This window comes from Calypte anna, chromosome 2 (assembly GCF_003957555.1).
Source record: "Calypte anna isolate BGI_N300 chromosome 2, bCalAnn1_v1.p, whole genome shotgun sequence".
Taxonomy (NCBI): Eukaryota; Metazoa; Chordata; class Aves; order Apodiformes; family Trochilidae; genus Calypte; species Calypte anna.
In genome coordinates this window covers 114338309-114356567 of record NC_044245.1, presented here as the reverse complement: position 1 = coordinate 114356567, position 18259 = coordinate 114338309, and the positions used below count along the sequence as shown (strand labels likewise).

General features: G+C 40.3%; 1 protein-coding gene across 3 annotated transcripts in view; it reads right to left on the bottom strand.

Annotated features, from left to right (window-relative positions):
- RAB2A (RAB2A, member RAS oncogene family) overlaps positions 1-16077 on the bottom strand; it is a 48681-nt gene extending 32604 nt beyond the window's left edge. The window contains exons 1-4 of one of the 3 annotated variants that reach the window (XM_030446508.1): positions 15807-16077; positions 15580-15713; positions 5259-5330; positions 1578-1645 (exon numbers count right to left, since the gene is read on the bottom strand). In XM_030446508.1, coding sequence (XP_030302368.1) covers positions 1578-1645; positions 5259-5330; positions 15580-15625 — 186 coding nt within the window. In that variant the 5' untranslated portion in view covers positions 15626-15713; positions 15807-16077. Of the gene's footprint in view, positions 1-1577; positions 1646-5258; positions 5331-8508; positions 8533-15035; positions 15076-15579; positions 15714-15806 lie in introns of those variants that run through there. The other 2 variants (XM_030446509.1, XM_030446510.1) reach the window with 2 other exon arrangements.
- Between the last annotated feature and the right edge of the window lie 2182 nt (positions 16078-18259).

Genomic DNA, 18259 nt, shown 5'->3' with positions numbered 1-18259 from the left:
ATCATCTATTCAGCATTTGAAAGCTTTAAGTGAATACCTTTAATTTATGCATGATATATTTAAGAAGCTAGCAAGATAAAAACCTGCATAACAGGGGTTTGTAAGTCTTATTTAACAGCAATTCTGTAGAAACTTTTGTTACCAGACACTTCGCAAGCATTCAAGAAAGCAGTCAGATTGCAAAGAGCTACTGAATCAGAGGCACTAAGAAAAACATAATTTACTCAAAAATCATTGAAGATCACTTGTATCCACAAAGCAGATACTAGAGTACTAACAAAATAAGTTGAAAAACCAATGTAAGACAGTAGCTGCACCAGGGAGAATATAAATAATTTTGTCATATAGAGAATCTGTCACAATTTTATAAAACAAGGACCAATACAGATACTTTCTCATAGTCACACTACAAACTAAAAATCTGCTTCTAAAGCTAATGTTTATGCAGAGCTTTGCTTGTCTATTGAACTTCAAAGGGATCAGACACCTCAGTAGTGAGCAATCCACATTTATAATAGTAAAAATTCCCAGGACAGAAACCACTGCAAGCAAAATCTGAAGATATACTTCTATATCTTTTCACGTAGAACTTCCAAGAAGGCACAGGAAGTGCCTTCATCTCTTCATCAAGTGATGAACTCTGAAAATAAGTAAGGGACTTTGGATCTTACCAATGAAGTTAGCTACAATATTGCATTTGTTTACATTTTTATATACACATGCATGTATGTAGACACGAATACATAAATATATCTCCCTTCATTGTTTTTTTTATACTAAGCAGAGCACATAATTAGGCTATGGCTCTTGTATCAGTTGTTTCTAAAGGTATCCTAAAATGTATTTTGAAAAGGAAACAGAAAAACCTGTCCTAGGGAATAGTTAAGCACACCTGAAAGACATGGCTATCAGTACAGGAATCTTGAAGCTTTTGCATCACGAATGTAGATGTTGAGGCTGACCACTATGGTAAGGTGGCCACAAGAAGAAAACAGCCGAGTTTGCTAATCTATCTTCTTAACATGAAACCTTGAGAAGTCTGATTTTTGGTAGCCTTTTTCAAAATTGAAGCTTATACCATCATTCCTTTCTTAACTATCTGAACTATCTTCACGATTACAGTGAACCTGAGTTCTCAGGTTGATGAAAACAGTGAGCTGTACCTTTTCTTTTACGTTGGAAATACAAACAGCTCCTCAAGAGAATTCTTTCGCTATTAAAGCAAGCACATGAAAATTTCCCAACAAAATGTTATGTTAACCAAACCTTACATGAACACACAGACTACTTAGAGAAATATAAGTTCTTAATAATGTAGGAAACTTTTACAAAAATATGAGGCAGCACAAATACCAGTCTTGCAAAACTACCAGTGTTACTTAAAGAAGCTGCAGCAGAAATCTGCACTGTTTCAAGGCTACAACACAACAGAAAAGGAATTTTTTAATCTTCATAGACACCAAAGAAAGACAAAGTACAGTCTCACACAAGTGTTGATGACAAACAGCTTAACCAGAACAATAAGAGAGCACTAGTGGAGCCATAAATTTAAATAATTTATATGATTTATTACTTACCGTATCCCATATCTGAAGCTTTATCTGTTTTCCATCAATAGTTATCATTCGAGCCCCAAATTCTACACCTGAATAGATTTTACAAAAGATTACATTATTAGCATATATCAGAAAGAAAAATGTCAGGTAGTATGAAAGCAAGAACACACATAAGCTTCAGTTAACTCAACATTGCACTTGGGAGGAAATAATCTCTCTCACAAACTACTTCTAGTTAATTTTCCAACTGCTTGAGCAGGCTGAAGAGTTTTCCAGAAGAAAGAAAACTGTTAATTTCCAAGTAGTTTAAAAATGCATTAACCAGAGCAAGTGTCAAATGGGTATTTCTTAAAAAGTTCTCCAACTAATTTAGTAGCTCTAGATCAGAGGGAGAAACAGATGTCCATTTGAATGCAAACAGAAAATTCAAGTCATTTTAACACTCAAGTAATGAAAGATTGCTGAAGCCAGTTTAGAAGAAATTAAATCTATAATTCTTTATCAACAAAATATTCTATTAAGCAAGCACAAAAGTGTCACCTTCAAAACGATAAAATTTATTACTCTAGTAATTAAAACTCACCTACCTTTATGAAAACAAGTGCTTCTAAAATTCTATCAAGTTAAAGATCAAATGTAATAACTGAGGGGCAAATGTTTCAAATAAACAGAAGTAATTTCAGAAAAAAATCAGCCTTTGCTACAATCTTTCAAAGCAATTTTAAGATCATTAACAGTAAATTGAGTATAAATTGAGGCTATTACTACAGTATTTAAAACCTCACATATGCCTAGCAATAGTGGACGTACTTAAAGGCTATCAAGTTGCCATTAATCTATGCTTCATATATCCATTATTTCAGCAAAAATAAATATCTGGTACCTTAAGTTCTGTCTAAAATTAGTCACCATCTAGATCTGGATTGAAGTCTTCCTGTTATGAAGTCATGATATTAGGCATTCCAAATGTGTCTTCAAAAGCTTTAAAATATTTTTGAGGGAAAGCACTGGTTTCTGCAAAATTACTTTTGAAGAAAAGGACAGGGAAGAACCTCTCTCCCTTGAAAAGGATATTGAGCCAAATAAAAGCCGTGAGCCAAAGAACACTGCATTCTCTTTAGAATCCAAGTAACTTGCAAAAACTGTATGCAAACAAGCTGAAAGAATGGGATGAGACAGGAGGTCGAGGAGGAGGAAGCAGCTGAATGACAATACTCTGAAGTTGAGGGGAAGGTCCCTGGACTAAAGGTGTTAACACTGCATGCATTACTTGATCTCAAAATGCAGATACTTTGTCACCAATTTAAATTCTACAACCATCCTAAATGTTTAGTTTCTACATACAACCCCGTGGAAAAATTAAAAGACTATTTAACGTGGTTCATAAAAATATCTGCTGAGAAAAATTTCTGAATTTGAAACAACATACATTGTTGGTAATTTTTTTCTCTTGAAGATGGAATAGCTTGTTGTTCAAGCATCTCCTAAGCACAACAGACAACCAAAAGAATGTTCACAGTGCTTTCTTTCACCACTATATACCTACAAATATTGTGGTGGTGTTTTTTTCTGTTGGGTTTTGTATGTGTATTTGTTTGGGTTTTTTTGTTGTTGTGTTTGTCTTTTTATGGAGATTTGGGTTTCTTCAGGTTTTTATGTTTGTTTGTATTGGTTTTTTTTTACCCCCCTCAGCTGCATCAATGCAGCTTATCCCATCCCCCCCTTCTTTCTTTCTTAACAGATACTTCAATATGAAAAATAACTTGACATAGTTGTTGCATTACAATCTTTAATTTTAGAGTAAGGTACTACAATCATGCACAACTCTGAAAACAGAAAAATAGAACTCATAGAATCAGATACATTTTCCCCCCATCTTGTTTTCATTGGACATAAAGTTTCTCTCTTAATTTCTTACATCTTTGAGACAATATTTTAATCTAGTTACACTAGAATTTGGGGCCAAATTTTTCACAGCTCCCAATGAAATGCCTTTTTTGCACATATCCTATTTCAGTTTCCCTTCTCTTCTTCTGAACTGCTCGCAGCAGGAATAGAATCTATACTCCCATAGGCTAAAACCATTGTACTATATCAAAAAAAGTTAGGCTATGTGACATGAGCCTTTTCATTCAACCTAAGTTTTAATATAATCAGTCAGAAGTGTAACCCACCTCATCTTGTCCTGAATAAGCATTCCTATGACTCTGAACCTAAGTTCTTTACTTATCTCTGTCCTTCTATATCTGCTTGGGTACTTGGGAGAAGCATTCTCCTGGCCAAAACACACACACACATGCCCTATGACTAAAGTGAAATAAGGCTGCTACCAGCCTATGCCCCTTCTTCCCCTTTCTGAGCAGCTTCCCATGCTCCATTCCTACATCTCTCATGTTCCTATCTAGGTTCAGCTTCTCATCCCACTAGCTGAGGTTTCTGTTCCCAGATTTCAGCCAGCTATATGCTAGGCAGGCAACTGGCATTACAACCAACCTGCTGAGATGAATCTCTTTCCTACAGCCTATCAGTTTGCTGATGTGACGGGGCTGCCAAAGGCATAAAGTGTCATTTATTTGGCAGGCCTAAAGAAAAAAAGATGGCAGTAACTCATGCCTTCCTAAAGAAATTAGGCTCTTTATTCAGGCAGCCTATCTGCCATCACAATGTCAGAAATATTTGAAAACTGATGTTTGCCTAAAAATTTCAATTACATTATCCAGTCACACACAAGGTGTGGGAAGACTGTCTGAGAGAACAGGAAGCTGCAACTAAATCACCAGATACATTCTGTTACAAGAAGAGTGCTTGTTTACATTTTGAGCATCTATTTCAGTACTCCAAAACATGGGGAGCCTACCTATTCCAAGGCACAAACTAAAAATAGAGACTGAGGATACATGTTGTACAAAGCTCATCACCAGAGCTGCTGTGTGCCTTGAAATAACATGAAGTTCAAAGGTTCTGCAACCTTATCAGAGGTTAGCATCTGTTACACTTAATATTGAAACTGATCTGAAGACTAAGCTTGCCACTGAAGAATTAATTCCCCAGTACTCCTCATACTTTGGATGTGGAAAGAAAAACTTGTATAATTTGCTAGAGTTAGAGCAGATGCAGAGCAGTTGCAATTCTGTCAACATATATAAGTTTCTCCTAGTATCAGTATCAAATCAGACCTATCAAATGGTCCACATCCACTTGAAGAGTTAGGAAGAAAAAAACCCAAACCTGTCCCTTCCGAACAGTGAACACCTTTACTCTTCAGTACTTCTTTATCCAGAATTTTGTCTTCTCAGATTGCAAATCTGTTTATTCACCTTTAAGGTTAACTTTGCTTTAGTTCATCTGTAATGAGTCTTCCAGGTTGTGCGACTACACTAATATTCCACTCCCTAGAGAAAAAATATGCCATTTGCATCACCATCAAAGCTTTTCAACCTTGGTCAATTCTGTTTCCATGCTGAGTTTTCAGTTTTTCTGATGAGACAGCTGAGATACTATGGCTATGATTTCTATAAACTGTTTTTAAGATAGTACCTTTCCAGTGTGAAAAAAGGCCTTCACTTAATCAACTAAAGATTCACTGCAACTTTAATACAGCACAAATCCTACACTACCACAGCACCACAAACTGATAAATGCATGTTGAAGTACCCCAGCTTCTCAACCACCAGAAGTGTGGGGGGAACAAAAGAGACGTACCGATAGTGAGATCGTGGACTGGCTGAAATCGCTTGTCTGTGAACTGTAACAATAAACATGATTTCCCAACACCTGAAAGAAAAAAAAAAGTTTTAAGCAAACTTTAAAAAAAATCTCTGAAGAACTAACAGAAATTAAAGTGAATGGTATATATTGTTTAAAATTAATTAGCAGAACTTGAAATACTACACTGCACCTACTTTGAAGTGTACACAACTTTTTCATAGCAGTTCCAGAAAATTGAAGTCAAGCCAATTACTTTAAAAAAAGGAAAAAAATTAATTCTTCTTTTTAAAAAGTTGCTCTGCCTCCAAGAAGAAAGAAGTTTCCTAACAGACCTTCAAAATATCATTTCACATCCTCTTTCCATAGTAACTAATATAGGTCTTGCTGCTTTTGAAAAAGCTTCTCCTTCTGCTGCTTTCTCTTCAGTACTTTCAACATTCTTCCAAGCTAACTAGATTCTCAGTACCACCTTAATCCCACCTATCCCCTTCAATACATTTATGGCTGCTCACAACCACTTTGTTACTGCCCACTGCTTCCCTGTAGGCCAAAAAATAAACCAAGCAGAACTGGCACAACTTATTTCACCTTACAGCCAGAGAACACAAACATTGTCACCCTCAGATACCCTGAGTTCAGGTGCAGATGGGTTAACCACATCACCTGGACACTAGTCAGCAAAAGGGCAGCTTCCTCTGTTAGTTACAACACAGAAAAGCAAAAGTTAATGTAATCAATAGAAGTACTAAAACTCCTTAGGTTTGTAAGCAATACTTTTTATGGTTACTTTTCCTTGCTCTTTTACTTGAAGGGGTCATTCTTCCCATTCTGCTCAAATTTCCAATTTTCAGCCTTTTAAAACTCAGCAGTCATACATTTAGTTTACATACACTTAAACTCTGAAATACCCCACATAACACACAACACTGTAGAAAACCAGCTCCTGCTGTACTCTATCTGTCCAGCAAGATAAGGCTTTTTCAGCCACATACTAGAGGTCAGCTCAGCTGATCTGAAGCAATGTATCTGGTAATGAAAGACAGCAAACAAAGTGATAAGGAAAAGAACCATACTGCAAGACACAAGAGATGCATACCAGAGGTTTGCTTATAATGACATTATCTCTCTACTACTAAATTCAACATTCTCAGATCTTTTAGTATGGATCCATGAGGAAAAAAAGCCTCATGAATTGCAATCACTGCCCACCCATCATTTTTGTCTTAAAAGCTATGACCAGTGATCACTTTCAATCAAGTCTAGTATAAATCAGAGACTTGCATTGAATTACAAATATTGTGACAAATTGTTGACACCGACATTAATATCCCAGGCAATGCAACAATTCTGGCAGCCTAAACCAGAATTAGTTAGTGCTGTTATTTCCCTTCTTCTCTTCCCTATAGCATGTTCATGCTCCTTTCTCCTTTTTGCATCAGAACTGATCTGGCTAAACCATTTTAGTTGTCTGATGAGTTAACACACTAACCTGACAAGATGAGTGACAAAGAAAACAGAAATGGCTTAATGCCAGGGCCAGACAAGCAGGAGTCAAAGGAGTGAAGAGAAATGCAGCAGCCAGCAGATCAACAACTTGGAGTGGCAGGGAACTACAGCCCAAGGCTAAGTTTGCAGCACAGGCCCTAACAGATCTCTCTTCTGTAGCTCTCTGGCTTATGATAGCAAGCTATAAGAACAAAAGCAGCTGGGAAGAAGGCTTTGTCCAACAAAATTAGTGGACAGAAGAAAAATGAACGAGGAATGGTGGAGAACACTGGAAGGAGGAAGAGGGATGGGCAGAATACTGGAATCATAGGGATAGAAAACATGAATCTTGAAGAAACCTTAAAATATTAGTAACTCTTCTACTCACACAACACTATTTACACATACAGATACTTTTGTAACACCAAGGAAATACTGCTGCCCCATCACAGAACATAATCACCATCCCACCTGCAAAAAAACCCCAAACTGTAAATAACACCAGAAACAGAATGCAAAATAGCTTTTTCCATTAACTTTAGAAAGTGTTTCCAGTTTCGATGGATAAACCAGAACCCAAAAACTGTTCCATATTCCAGCACAGATCTTACAAATATTAAAAAAATTTCAAAATCCAGTCAATACAATGACACAATTAGGTGACCCAGCCCTACTTCTTATGTGGCAGTCTCTCATTTCATCTTCTTGTAAGGCTGGTGTTGGTTCAGGAGAACATAAAAACACTGGCAGCAGCACAGCAAAGATGACAGACAAGCACAGCCCCTTTGATGCAAGCACTGTCTCAAATTGGAACAAGATGCTTGCACCTCTAATTATTGCTATGGAAGAGGTCTTTCAGGAGCAGATTGCAGGCACACACACAAACACACACAGAAACAAGAGAAGTCCCATTCCTGCTACTTCAGAACCTTCCAGAAAAAAAGTCTGGAAGTCCTTAAGTTTTCTAGTGTTGAATGAAAGAGAGTTTCCAGAAGTTGCAAACACAGCTTCAGTGCTTGTTAAGTTTAGGTTATATTCTAAGTAGCACTTAACATTTTATTGCCTACAATTATGGCTTTAAGACACTGCAAGTTTGTAACAGAAATGTTCTTATGGCAATAGCTTGTGGCCCATTCCCTTCTAGAGCCAGAGCAGACTGGGCTACCATAAACACAACCAGGAACCTGTATCAGGGATAGGGGCTGTACATATGAACTCATGAGCAGCTTACCACCTCGTGACTTGAACAGATGCTGCAAAGATCAATTAACAGTTGCATGGCTGCTAAGCCCACAGTTTACAAATGGTTTGAAGAAAGGATGCTATAGAAGCCAATTGTTTACCATATATCTTGTTCCCTTAGCACTTTAAATCTTACACTTGAATTGAGGCAGACACTCTGGGAAAAATAGTTTAGTATGTCTTACTATAATCAATTGTAGAACACAAAAGGGACAGATACAGTTATTTATTAACTATTTTCCCATTTTACTTCAGCTTCATAGCTTCAGCTAAACCACACCCAGAGGAAAAAAAAAAATCTTAGCACCTTAAAACAAAAACCGAGCAGAGCCTGGATACACTTCAGCAAGGAACACAGTAAACAAAACCTCCCACTTAGGAACAATCTGAAACAATGGATTATAAGCTCAGAGGAGAGCAGCATGCTTCTTTGCAAGTGCATGTTCTAGGATCCCTTCATCACTCCTCAGTACCAAAACAGCGACGAAAAGTGGAACCTATGCTACAATCCTTTTACCTTCTGGCTCTGAACTCCAAACTATCAAGCTGAGTTCGATCTTCAAATTCTTCTGATTCTCAGAAGAGAAATATCTTCCTCATCTGGAAGCATCTTCTCCTGGGTGCTGCTCCACCATTCCCCTAGGCAAAGGGTTGTGAAAGCTTTGCTGTTGTCTGCCTTTGCCCAGCCATGCTCCAGCACCTCCTTTCCCCAACACTTGTGTTCCCTGCACTGCTCAGCAAGCCAGAGCAGCTAAGTGGTGAAGCTAACTCCTCCCTTCTCACTCCTAAGGTTATGCAGTGAGCTAAACCAAGCTACAGATCCAGCATAACACTATAGTCACAAAAAATACTAACATTTGCTTGAAAGTAGGGCTACAAAATAGACAGCAAAGGGAAGGGTGTTTCTTTTCAGTAGTAGGCTGCACTGTGTGCCATTAAAAAAACAACACTGGAACCACAGCACAGGTGATGATAAAGCTTACATAGTTAAATGGCTTTTTGTTGGAAAGATCAATTGCATCCTCCTCTCCTTCCAGCACTTGTGACTCTGTGAATAAGGCAAGGAAAGTTCAGCTGTTAGCTGCAAAGTAAGAAGTGTGGTACTGCCAACATGAGGGAAAATCCCAAGCTTTTAAATTCATCTGCTGTTAGATTACAGCCAGAAGAAAAGGATCCACAACAACTGAAACCAATCTAATAAGCTGCTGCAGTCCTGTACCTTCCAGTGATGTCTGAGTGTCTTATAAAGCTGATCTGATCAAAAATTAAAAATGGCTTAAAAAAAAGAAAAAAAGAAAAAAACCAGGATGATTGGGATAGTGGGGGAAGAGGGAGCCAAGATAATTTTCTTAGTTGCTCCCATAAGCACCACTATAGCCCTAAAAGGTGACAGAGGAAAAGAACTGCATTAGTCATCATCTCAACACGGATGCCAAAACTGAATCTTGAAAACAAATATCTTCAGTTCAGATATGTGCTAGCTACCTCTGAGAGGCATACTGACTCCTTTCCACACAGTTCCATCTCCTTACTCAAAATGGCTCTTATACTTTTTCACCATACCTGCTGTTTGGTTTTGTTTTTTAAATCATCCTTGTCAGCTGAATTGGCTCTCTCAAGGATCAGACAAGCGCTGATGCTGACAATTAATAAGTGGTTCATAGCTGAGACAAGGAGTGGTAACCAGGTCCACCCATTTTGGCAGCAAACATTGGCTTAACACAGCCATTTCACAGAACTGTATTTTTCTTGTTGTTGATCACCCAGTTGTGTGAAGCAATCAGCTTAGCACCCACAGAGATGAAGACCTACTCCCCCCTTCATATTTTCCTCTCACTTATCCTCTCAACTCTGTTTCCTCCTTTGAAAGTATTCAGACCTTGGTAAGCACTTTGCTGGGGCCAACTCAGATGATGCATCCACTCAGCAAAAAGTTACCCCCAAAAGTAGGTGGCTTTCTACTGTGTTAGAGGGTTGATTCAGCTCATGGTAGACTACTGAAATCACCAAAAGGTAAGGGAAGCAAAACCTCCCCTTTTCACTTCCAATCAACTATATCATAGAATAGATTGGTAGAATTGTTTTGGCTGGAAACAACCTTTAAGATCATCAAGTCCAACTGTTAACCTAGCACTGCCAAGTCCACCACTAAACTATGTCACTGAGCACCACATCTACACTTCTTCTAAGCAACTCCATGGATGGTGATACCACCAACTTCCCTGGGCAGCCTCTTCCAGTGCCTGACAACTCACTCAGTAAAGAAATTGTTCCTAATATGCAACCTAAATCTCCTCTGGCAGAACCTGAGACCATTGCTTGTTATTAGGTAGAAAAAATGAATACCCACTGTGCTACAATGTCCTTGTAGAGAGCAACTTTGTGTCCTCTAAGCCTCTTTTTCTCCAGGCTAGAAAACCCCTACTCCTTCAGCTGCTCCTCATAAGGCTTGTGCTCTAGACCCTTCAACTGCTTCACTGCAAGCTTGGAAGCCCCAATGCCAACTGAGCTGAAAGAACCTTCCTGCTCCTCTTACATCCCTTTAGATAATAAACAAAACCAAATCTTTAAATAGGCTAAGTACAGTCTCAAACAATGGGTGAATCTCAAACAACAGATTTAAAAAACAACTAGGATTTAAAATGGGTGATGACATAGTATCAACATCACAAGATCTATACCTGTACCCTGGCTGATGAGCTACTTTCTTCCTAGTTCTCTGCAAAGCGCCCAGATCTTTCATAAACCCTTTCCTCATCGCAGGATTCAGCTCATTCTCTCTCCTTCCTTTCCAACCACTGCATTTTTATGCAACTCAAAGTGCAATATTATCCTTTCACGGGCCCAGGCATAGGGAGATATTAACATAAAGCAAAGGTTTTTCTTAACCTATTTTCAGTCAGTTATTGGTTAATCACAACTGCCATCAAATGGTATTTTTTTTTTAAGTAATAGGAAGGACAAACTACTACATTACAAATTGCCAGCTGCAGAGCAAGGGGACTTCACACACCAATTATAGCATGGATGAGAAGAAAAAGCACTTCCAAAATTCTTCATGATGGCTACATAAATTCAGGAACAGTAATGTCATAAAAATGGCTTTTAAACTCTTTTGAAGATGATTCAGCTTCAGTAATTAAATAAATACTGCTGTAAATTATTTACAACAGCGTATCTGAAGACAATGATGGAAGTTTTTCTTTCTACATAAAAATTTGTTCAGACCTATGAACTGAAAGGAGCTGTTCAGTTTTATCACATTTCATTTCATATGGCACTACCAAACTGCTAATCCTGCCAGTTTTAAATATAAATACATAAAAACTGTTTCCAAACAAAATTAAACTACATGACTGGAGAAAACCTTTTTGTGTCCTGGATGATCACAGATTTAGAAAAAGGCCAGTTATTTGTAAAAAAATATGGACAATGGTTAGGGGTTTAGCTGTTGTGTTTGGGTTTTTTTGTTTGATTTTATTTTGTTCTGGTGGGGTAGGGTGTTAGGGTCAGCACAAAGTAACAGTCTCAAGAGACAATTTGTATAGGCATCTACTTACTTTTTGTTATTTCTAGTTAACTTCTAAGAGGTTAAGATGTATTTACACAACACCTAACATGTGCTTTTTCAGGGATCAAACTATTAACGGAAGTGTCTCATAGCAAGATCTATGTTAAAGATCAGTATTCTGGTTTTCAGCATGAACAAGTTCTCATATTATCATGGAATATTAATAGCAGCTTTAATGGGATGAAAACCTGTTACGAAGCATTGTTACATACTTGTAGAAAATAAAGGCCAGAGGCTCTGGTCATGCACACGGCTAGCTCATAGCAGCTGTTGATCCAGAACAAAGTGCACTGACACTAGAAATATTTCACAAGGACACCTGAAATATAAAGCAAATTCAACTGCTTAATTTCAACAACTGAGAATCTCCTAGACAAGTGAAATGCTTGACCAGACAGCTTACTTTACTCTAGAGAGTAAGAAGAATTGGATCACCAAGCAATTATATTTTCTTTCGTTGTCTTCCCCTAATAACTTTGAGATCTGGTTGGTTTATAATCCACAACTATCTGCAATAATTGAAAGGCAAATGAAAAATCCATTTTGCAAGAAGCTCTGAGGGTTGCTAAACTAACACATTCAAGAAAAGCAGAAGACAGACATGTTCATGGACTGTTACTTAAGAGACATTTAGATAGGGTACAAATGAAGAGTTATGTTGGTGGCAAGAGGACCATTCAGAACTGTTATTCCAGGCATATAAAGTTCAGTAGCATTCTCTGATGGAATTTAGTAAACACACTCTGATATAAGAAAATTCTGTTTAATGAATATCAAATATTCTGGGGGAAAAACATCTAGCTATAGCTTTCACAGAAATCTCACATATCATTCCTACTTCATTCCCATGTGGTACACTGCTGGTAGTGAAAACACTTAAGCAGAAAAGATTTCATCATTATACCAAAAAACTTTCAGGTAAAAGAATTACAGATGTTAAGTAACCAACTGCAAGAACATGCAACATGCTATACTAAGATGTATACTTAGTATACTATGTATACTAAGAGTGTTCATACTATTTCAGATTAAAATGTATCTCAGCTGATGGCCAAAACAAGACGTGTAGGGGGGACTGGATGAACACACCGACTCCATACCAGCTATCAAAATGAAAGAGACACTATGAACCACCAAGACAAAGGTTTCAGAGACCTAAGCAGGATGCACCATGTATGCTTCTAAACACATTTGCAAAGTGCTATCATGTTTTGGAAATACCTAAATGAAAAGATTTTTCCTGGTCAACTCTCACAGCAATCAGTACTCCACAATAGTTCTATTTTTCTCTTAAAGATACCAGCTCCATGAAATACCACAGCTAATGTTTATGACAGTGTTGAGTATCATATAGACAGCCATGCCATTGCAACTCTATCCCACAAAAGAAAACTAACTAGATCTTATAACAGTTCCAACTACAAAGAAAAAAAAATTTAGAAAAAATACAAAAAGTAACAACCATAAGAGAATCAATAAATCCCATGATCACAAAGCTACCATGCCTGAAGTACCAGTGAAAGAAAAAGTCACCTAATGTCAGCAGAAAATGAAGCAAGCAATGCAAGGGGACACGAGCTGAGAAATAAGTAGTCTTGTACAGTCAGTTTCTGTGGCTGTCATTTTAAGAGACTGAGATCATACTGAATTCCTGAGTTTAAGCAGATGAAAGTATGTGGAATCACAATTCAGGGAAGATATCTGCAGGTGTCTTGTATAACTGCAGGGGTTTTTTTTATTGGTTTTGTTTATGGCTCACATAACCCAATTTGTTTTGTACTGCTGAAAAGGAAGACAAGCTAAATGTTAACATCTGCCTTCAGCTGCCTTTCTTCTTCAGTTTGTTTACAACTAATTGCTGAGTCACCAGGCAGCTCATCCATTTCCAAAGACTGTAAATTAAAGTCTCAGAGATAAATGTCTTGATCACTACAAAATTTTCACGGCCTGCAAGGCCACTGACATACCTTCACTAGTTGGAATGCTGTGGCAGATCACTGCTGGAACTGAAGAGGACATTCCCAACCCACTTTTAACTTCCATCTGCAGATCTGAGAGCTCAACTGCCTTCGCCTGAGAATGCTAGTAACACCTAAACCAGTCATTTTGGCAACAAACTGCACACAGCTTAAACTGGCTCTTCAGTACTAGCTATATTAGAATACTTTAAAAGCTCACAGACTGTCTAAATAAAAACAAAACCAACTTACCAATATTGGCATATTTAATTCACTTCAAGAATGATCACTACAGTAGGTTTAATTAGTTTCCGGAAGAAACTCTGAATAAAAACCACAGGAATTTAAAAAACAAAAAAACCAAACATATGAGCTATTTTCCTGTTTCCCTTCTCTATCTCCTCTCCTTCAATATTTGGCTCTTAAGGAGCTGAAACAAGTTTAGAAGTGACACAAATCTATTCTGTATTTCACATTTCAAGCAACTGAAATGCAAAAGTGCAGTGCAGACCATTGCAATATTCAACTGTAAAAGTTTAATCAGTATATAACGAAGTGTACCAAACCAATTGTTTGCTGCCATTTCTGCCACTTTAATGATTGAAGTTTGTTGAGATGTACTATAATTTACCACCTGTTCTGAAGGACTATCATTCTGAATTCCACTCTACCATTCTGTGGCAACCTGGACAAACATCTTCTTTACCTGAATCTGCTCAGGTAATCTCTTGTCTCTTGGTTTAATGGACTGTCACTCACCTAAATATTAAAAAAAAGCAGAATTTCTGCTTATCATCTACAGCCTAATGCAACCAACATGGCCATTACAGCTTTGATATATTTCTTAAGATTCATTAGGACTAGAGCTGCTATTGCAGTAGCTTTAAAAAAAAACTTCCAGAGTTTAAACACATGTTTAAAAAAAGGTAAAATCACATAGTAGTTGCACCCAGTGTATTTAACAACCTCACACGTAATGCAGCTGTACTGTATAATTACACAAATAATAATTTGGTTCATAGGGATGAAGTACAATTATGCAGGCATCCTTAGCATGTAATATGGCAGCTGTGTCATCAAACTTATTAAGGAAGGCATTTATACAGGTATGAGGAAAACAATGACAAAGATGCACAATACACAGGAACAATAGTTAACTATGCTAGTTACCCTGTTCTGACATGAGTTTGATCCAAGTATGCTACTTACATACACATTATAGTGATGAAGCATAGAATATATTTGGAAATGGGCTTCTATCAGTACATGGTTATGCCTGCAGCATTTGTAAGCATCATCTGTTACAGAGCAGCCAATGACAAACAGTACTGATCCAGTTTTAAGTGGGAATGGGAGAGAAAGAAAATAGATCACAGAAGCAACCTAAAGCATCTGGGGAAGTAGCAGTCAACAAAAGAAAAAAAACACACGTCCCTGTAAATCAGAGGGAAAGAGCCAAAGCTTTTAATTTTCCTTAGCATGCATCGACACTTTAACAGTTTGTTGTTACAGCACCTCCAGCCGGGGCTGCAAAGGGCATCGCTGTGGCCTGAGCTGTAGGTACCTTTCACAGCAGTAGTCTCGGCCTCACCACAAAACTGCGGAGTGGCATGAGGCACTTCTCAGGCCTCACTGCTGGAGGGATGCAAATAAGGGGCTCTACCCAGGCACAAGTTTTGCCGTGACAGCACCTTCTTCCTCTCCCCTCCCCCGCTCAAATGCCGCAGCCAGGGGCGTGACACAGCCCGGCCTGCCCCGTGGCCTATCAGCTGGGCTCCGGAGACGGCTGTCAGACTCCCAGGCCCTCCGTGCAGCTCAAGGCCGCCGGGCGCGGAACCACCGAGAGGCAGGCCGAGGCCCCGGGCGGGGCCCAGCGCAGAGGCGGGGGGGGAGCCGCCTCTTCGCGCAGAGCCTCCACGTCGACGACGCCAGCACTGCGGAAATGGGAGCGGAGAGCCGGGGCCTGCTCCGCGCTCCGCCCGCCTCTTTCCCTTCCCCCCCCCCTCACCGTTCCTCCCCCGGCTCTCCCGGGGCGGGCCGCGCCTCCCCGGCCGCTCACCTGTGTCCCCGATGATGATATACTTGAAGAGATAGGCGTAGGCCATGGCCGCCCGCTCCCCGGCTCCCCGGCTCTCGCTGTCTCCTTCGTGACGCGCGGGCGCGCTCCCCCCGCCCCCGCTGTCAGGGCTGGCGCTGCGGAGAGGTGGAAACGGTTAAACGGCCACCGGGCGCCAGGCCGCTCCCGCCGGGCGCCTCCGCGGCCACCGCTCCCTCGCTCCTTCCTACCTCCGCCCCCTCCGCCGGCGGGCTGACTCGGTGGCTGAGCGCCTTCCCGGCCTCTCCCTTGAGGCGGCGGGGAAGGCAAAGGCGGCGGCGGGAAGAACGGGCGGCGAGAACAATAAACAGGCGCCGAGCGGCCCCGGAGCCCTCCGGCAACGTCACGCACCCACCGCCTCCTCGCTCCGCCCCGCCCCTCCCCCGACCCGGAAGTGCTGAGGTAGCCGCCGGACCGGCAGCGGGCGGTCACCTCCCTCCGCCGACAGGGGCGGGGCTGCTCCGCCGACCGCGCCCCGGCTGCCGGTGAGGGCGGGGGAAGGCGGATGTCCTCGGGGTGAGGGGTGTTTCCTTTCTCTGGGAGGGCCTTTCGCCCGTCGTGACGGTGCTTTTCCGTTCGCTTTCGTAGGTGGAATGTGTCGAGAAGCTCCGGCCCCGGGAGGCCGGGGTCTCGTTGGAGGGGTCTGTGCGGCCTCCTCTCCCCCTCGGTGACCCGCGAGGGATGCAGTCGCCTTGCGGAGCGAAGCTGTGGAAAGGAGGGTGGCGGCAGTCGGGCCCTGGTTGGGCGGTGTTGAGGTCTTGGTATGCACCACGGTCAGGGTTGCTGAAGTTGGGGATAAGAAGTTTGTGGGCAGCACCCCAATGCTGCTACCTGAAGCGTTTGGGGTGGTTTTGTTCAGGGGAAAAGAAAGTTCAGGGGAAAAAAGCCCCAAACATCTAAGACTGCAAAGTGTGCCCTAAACTAGAGAACCCTTTAAGCATAAACACAAGTAATTCTCTACAAGTTTATTTTAATTATTTATGAAACTTGAGTTCTGTCTTTCCTCATCAAACCGAAGTGATGCGACAAGAAGGTAACAAGTTCACAGCTGCTGTTTAGGACTTTTCTACAGAGGTCACCCAAGGCAGCTGATTTGGAAGAAACTTCAAGGTCTTCCATAGTCTAAGCTGCTTCACGAAGGGTCCTGTCTACTCAGAGCTTTGGCCCTAGAGCAGTCAAAAGTAGCATGGCTCATGGGTCAGTGCCATAGGAAAGCTATACCACCAGCAGGTTGAAGATTCTTTGGGGTACTCTTCAGCTCAGCTATTGACTGTCAGCTGGTGAAGAATCCTTGGCATTTTCTTCACACAATCTCAGATCTGCCATTCTGGCCATACCAGTCTGGTAGCTTTTAATAGTATAAATGTTTTTGTTTGTGGTTCATCAGGTCACCAATTTGGACAACATTGACTTAATACCACTTCTAACAGGTGTATATCTAACTTACTTGTAAAAACCTTAAGTGCAGCTCATTGTCCCAAATTCTGTTCCCATATTTCGTGATCTGAAACCCAAATTAAGGTTTTGGGTTTTTTTAGATGTCCTCTTCCCTGTAACATACAAAACAACCCAAACCAAACCACAAAACCAAAAAAACAACCCCCCCTCCCCACAACCCCCCTCAACATTGCTATAAAGCAAAAGGAGCTCCTTTATATATTATTAACATCATATCTACCTTTTCCACATGTAAAATTGACTCTTTTCATGTTCCCTTTCAGTAATTTTCCTCTTCTTTTTTTTTTTTCTCCTCTGAACTTCTTCCAGTTTCTCAATATTTTTTTTAAAGTGTGGAGTCCAAAATAGTAAATCTTCTGTTTCTGTAACACCAGCTGCATCACCTCAAAACAAAATTATGTTGTTGTCGCTATTCTTGCTCCTCTCGGAATGTGTTTTTGCTTTTCCAGCAGCATCTGAAATTTTAATTTGCTTCTACTGCCCAGATGTATCTAGACATTTGGTGTATCTTTATTAAGCATTGTTTTCCCCTTTGCTAAATTTCAGTAATTTTGTCCATTGTATTTGTGGGTTTTGTTTTGGTTTTATTTTTTATTTGATCTCAGGCATTTTGTGACCCAGTTCATATATGCAAATACTTAATAGGTTTTGCCTGGACAGGACAGAACATTGGAAGGCAACATGTTTAAAAACCATTTACACACAGGAAACACACTTTCCCATTATTTTATGTACCAGAAGTGAAATTTCATTAGTTATTTTTTAATTTTTTTTTCTTTTGTTAATGAATAATTCCTATCCAGGGTAAGTTTTCTCAGAAAAGGAAGTTTTTGCCTTATTTCCTATGAAAATTAGTTCTGTTTTCACCTATCCGTGTATGTAGGGGTCAGCCTCTGTGTTTCCTCTCCTAGTACTCACCGTGGAAACTGGACGTAGTATCTTGGCTGAGGTAAACCTTATAATTCGGGGTCTGTTAAACCCAACAGGGAATTCTCACGAGTGTTCCCAAGTGCTCCCTCTGCAGGTGGGAACTTATCTGACGTTTACGCTGTTCACCTGGGTTTGTGTGGCCTCAGCCGAGGGAAAAAAAGCCGCAGGAAACCCGGCCGTGAGACGGTAAGATCTCATCCAGTCCAAGTGAAGGTTGCTGCTTATAGAGATGGGAAATTTCTGCCCCCACTCACCT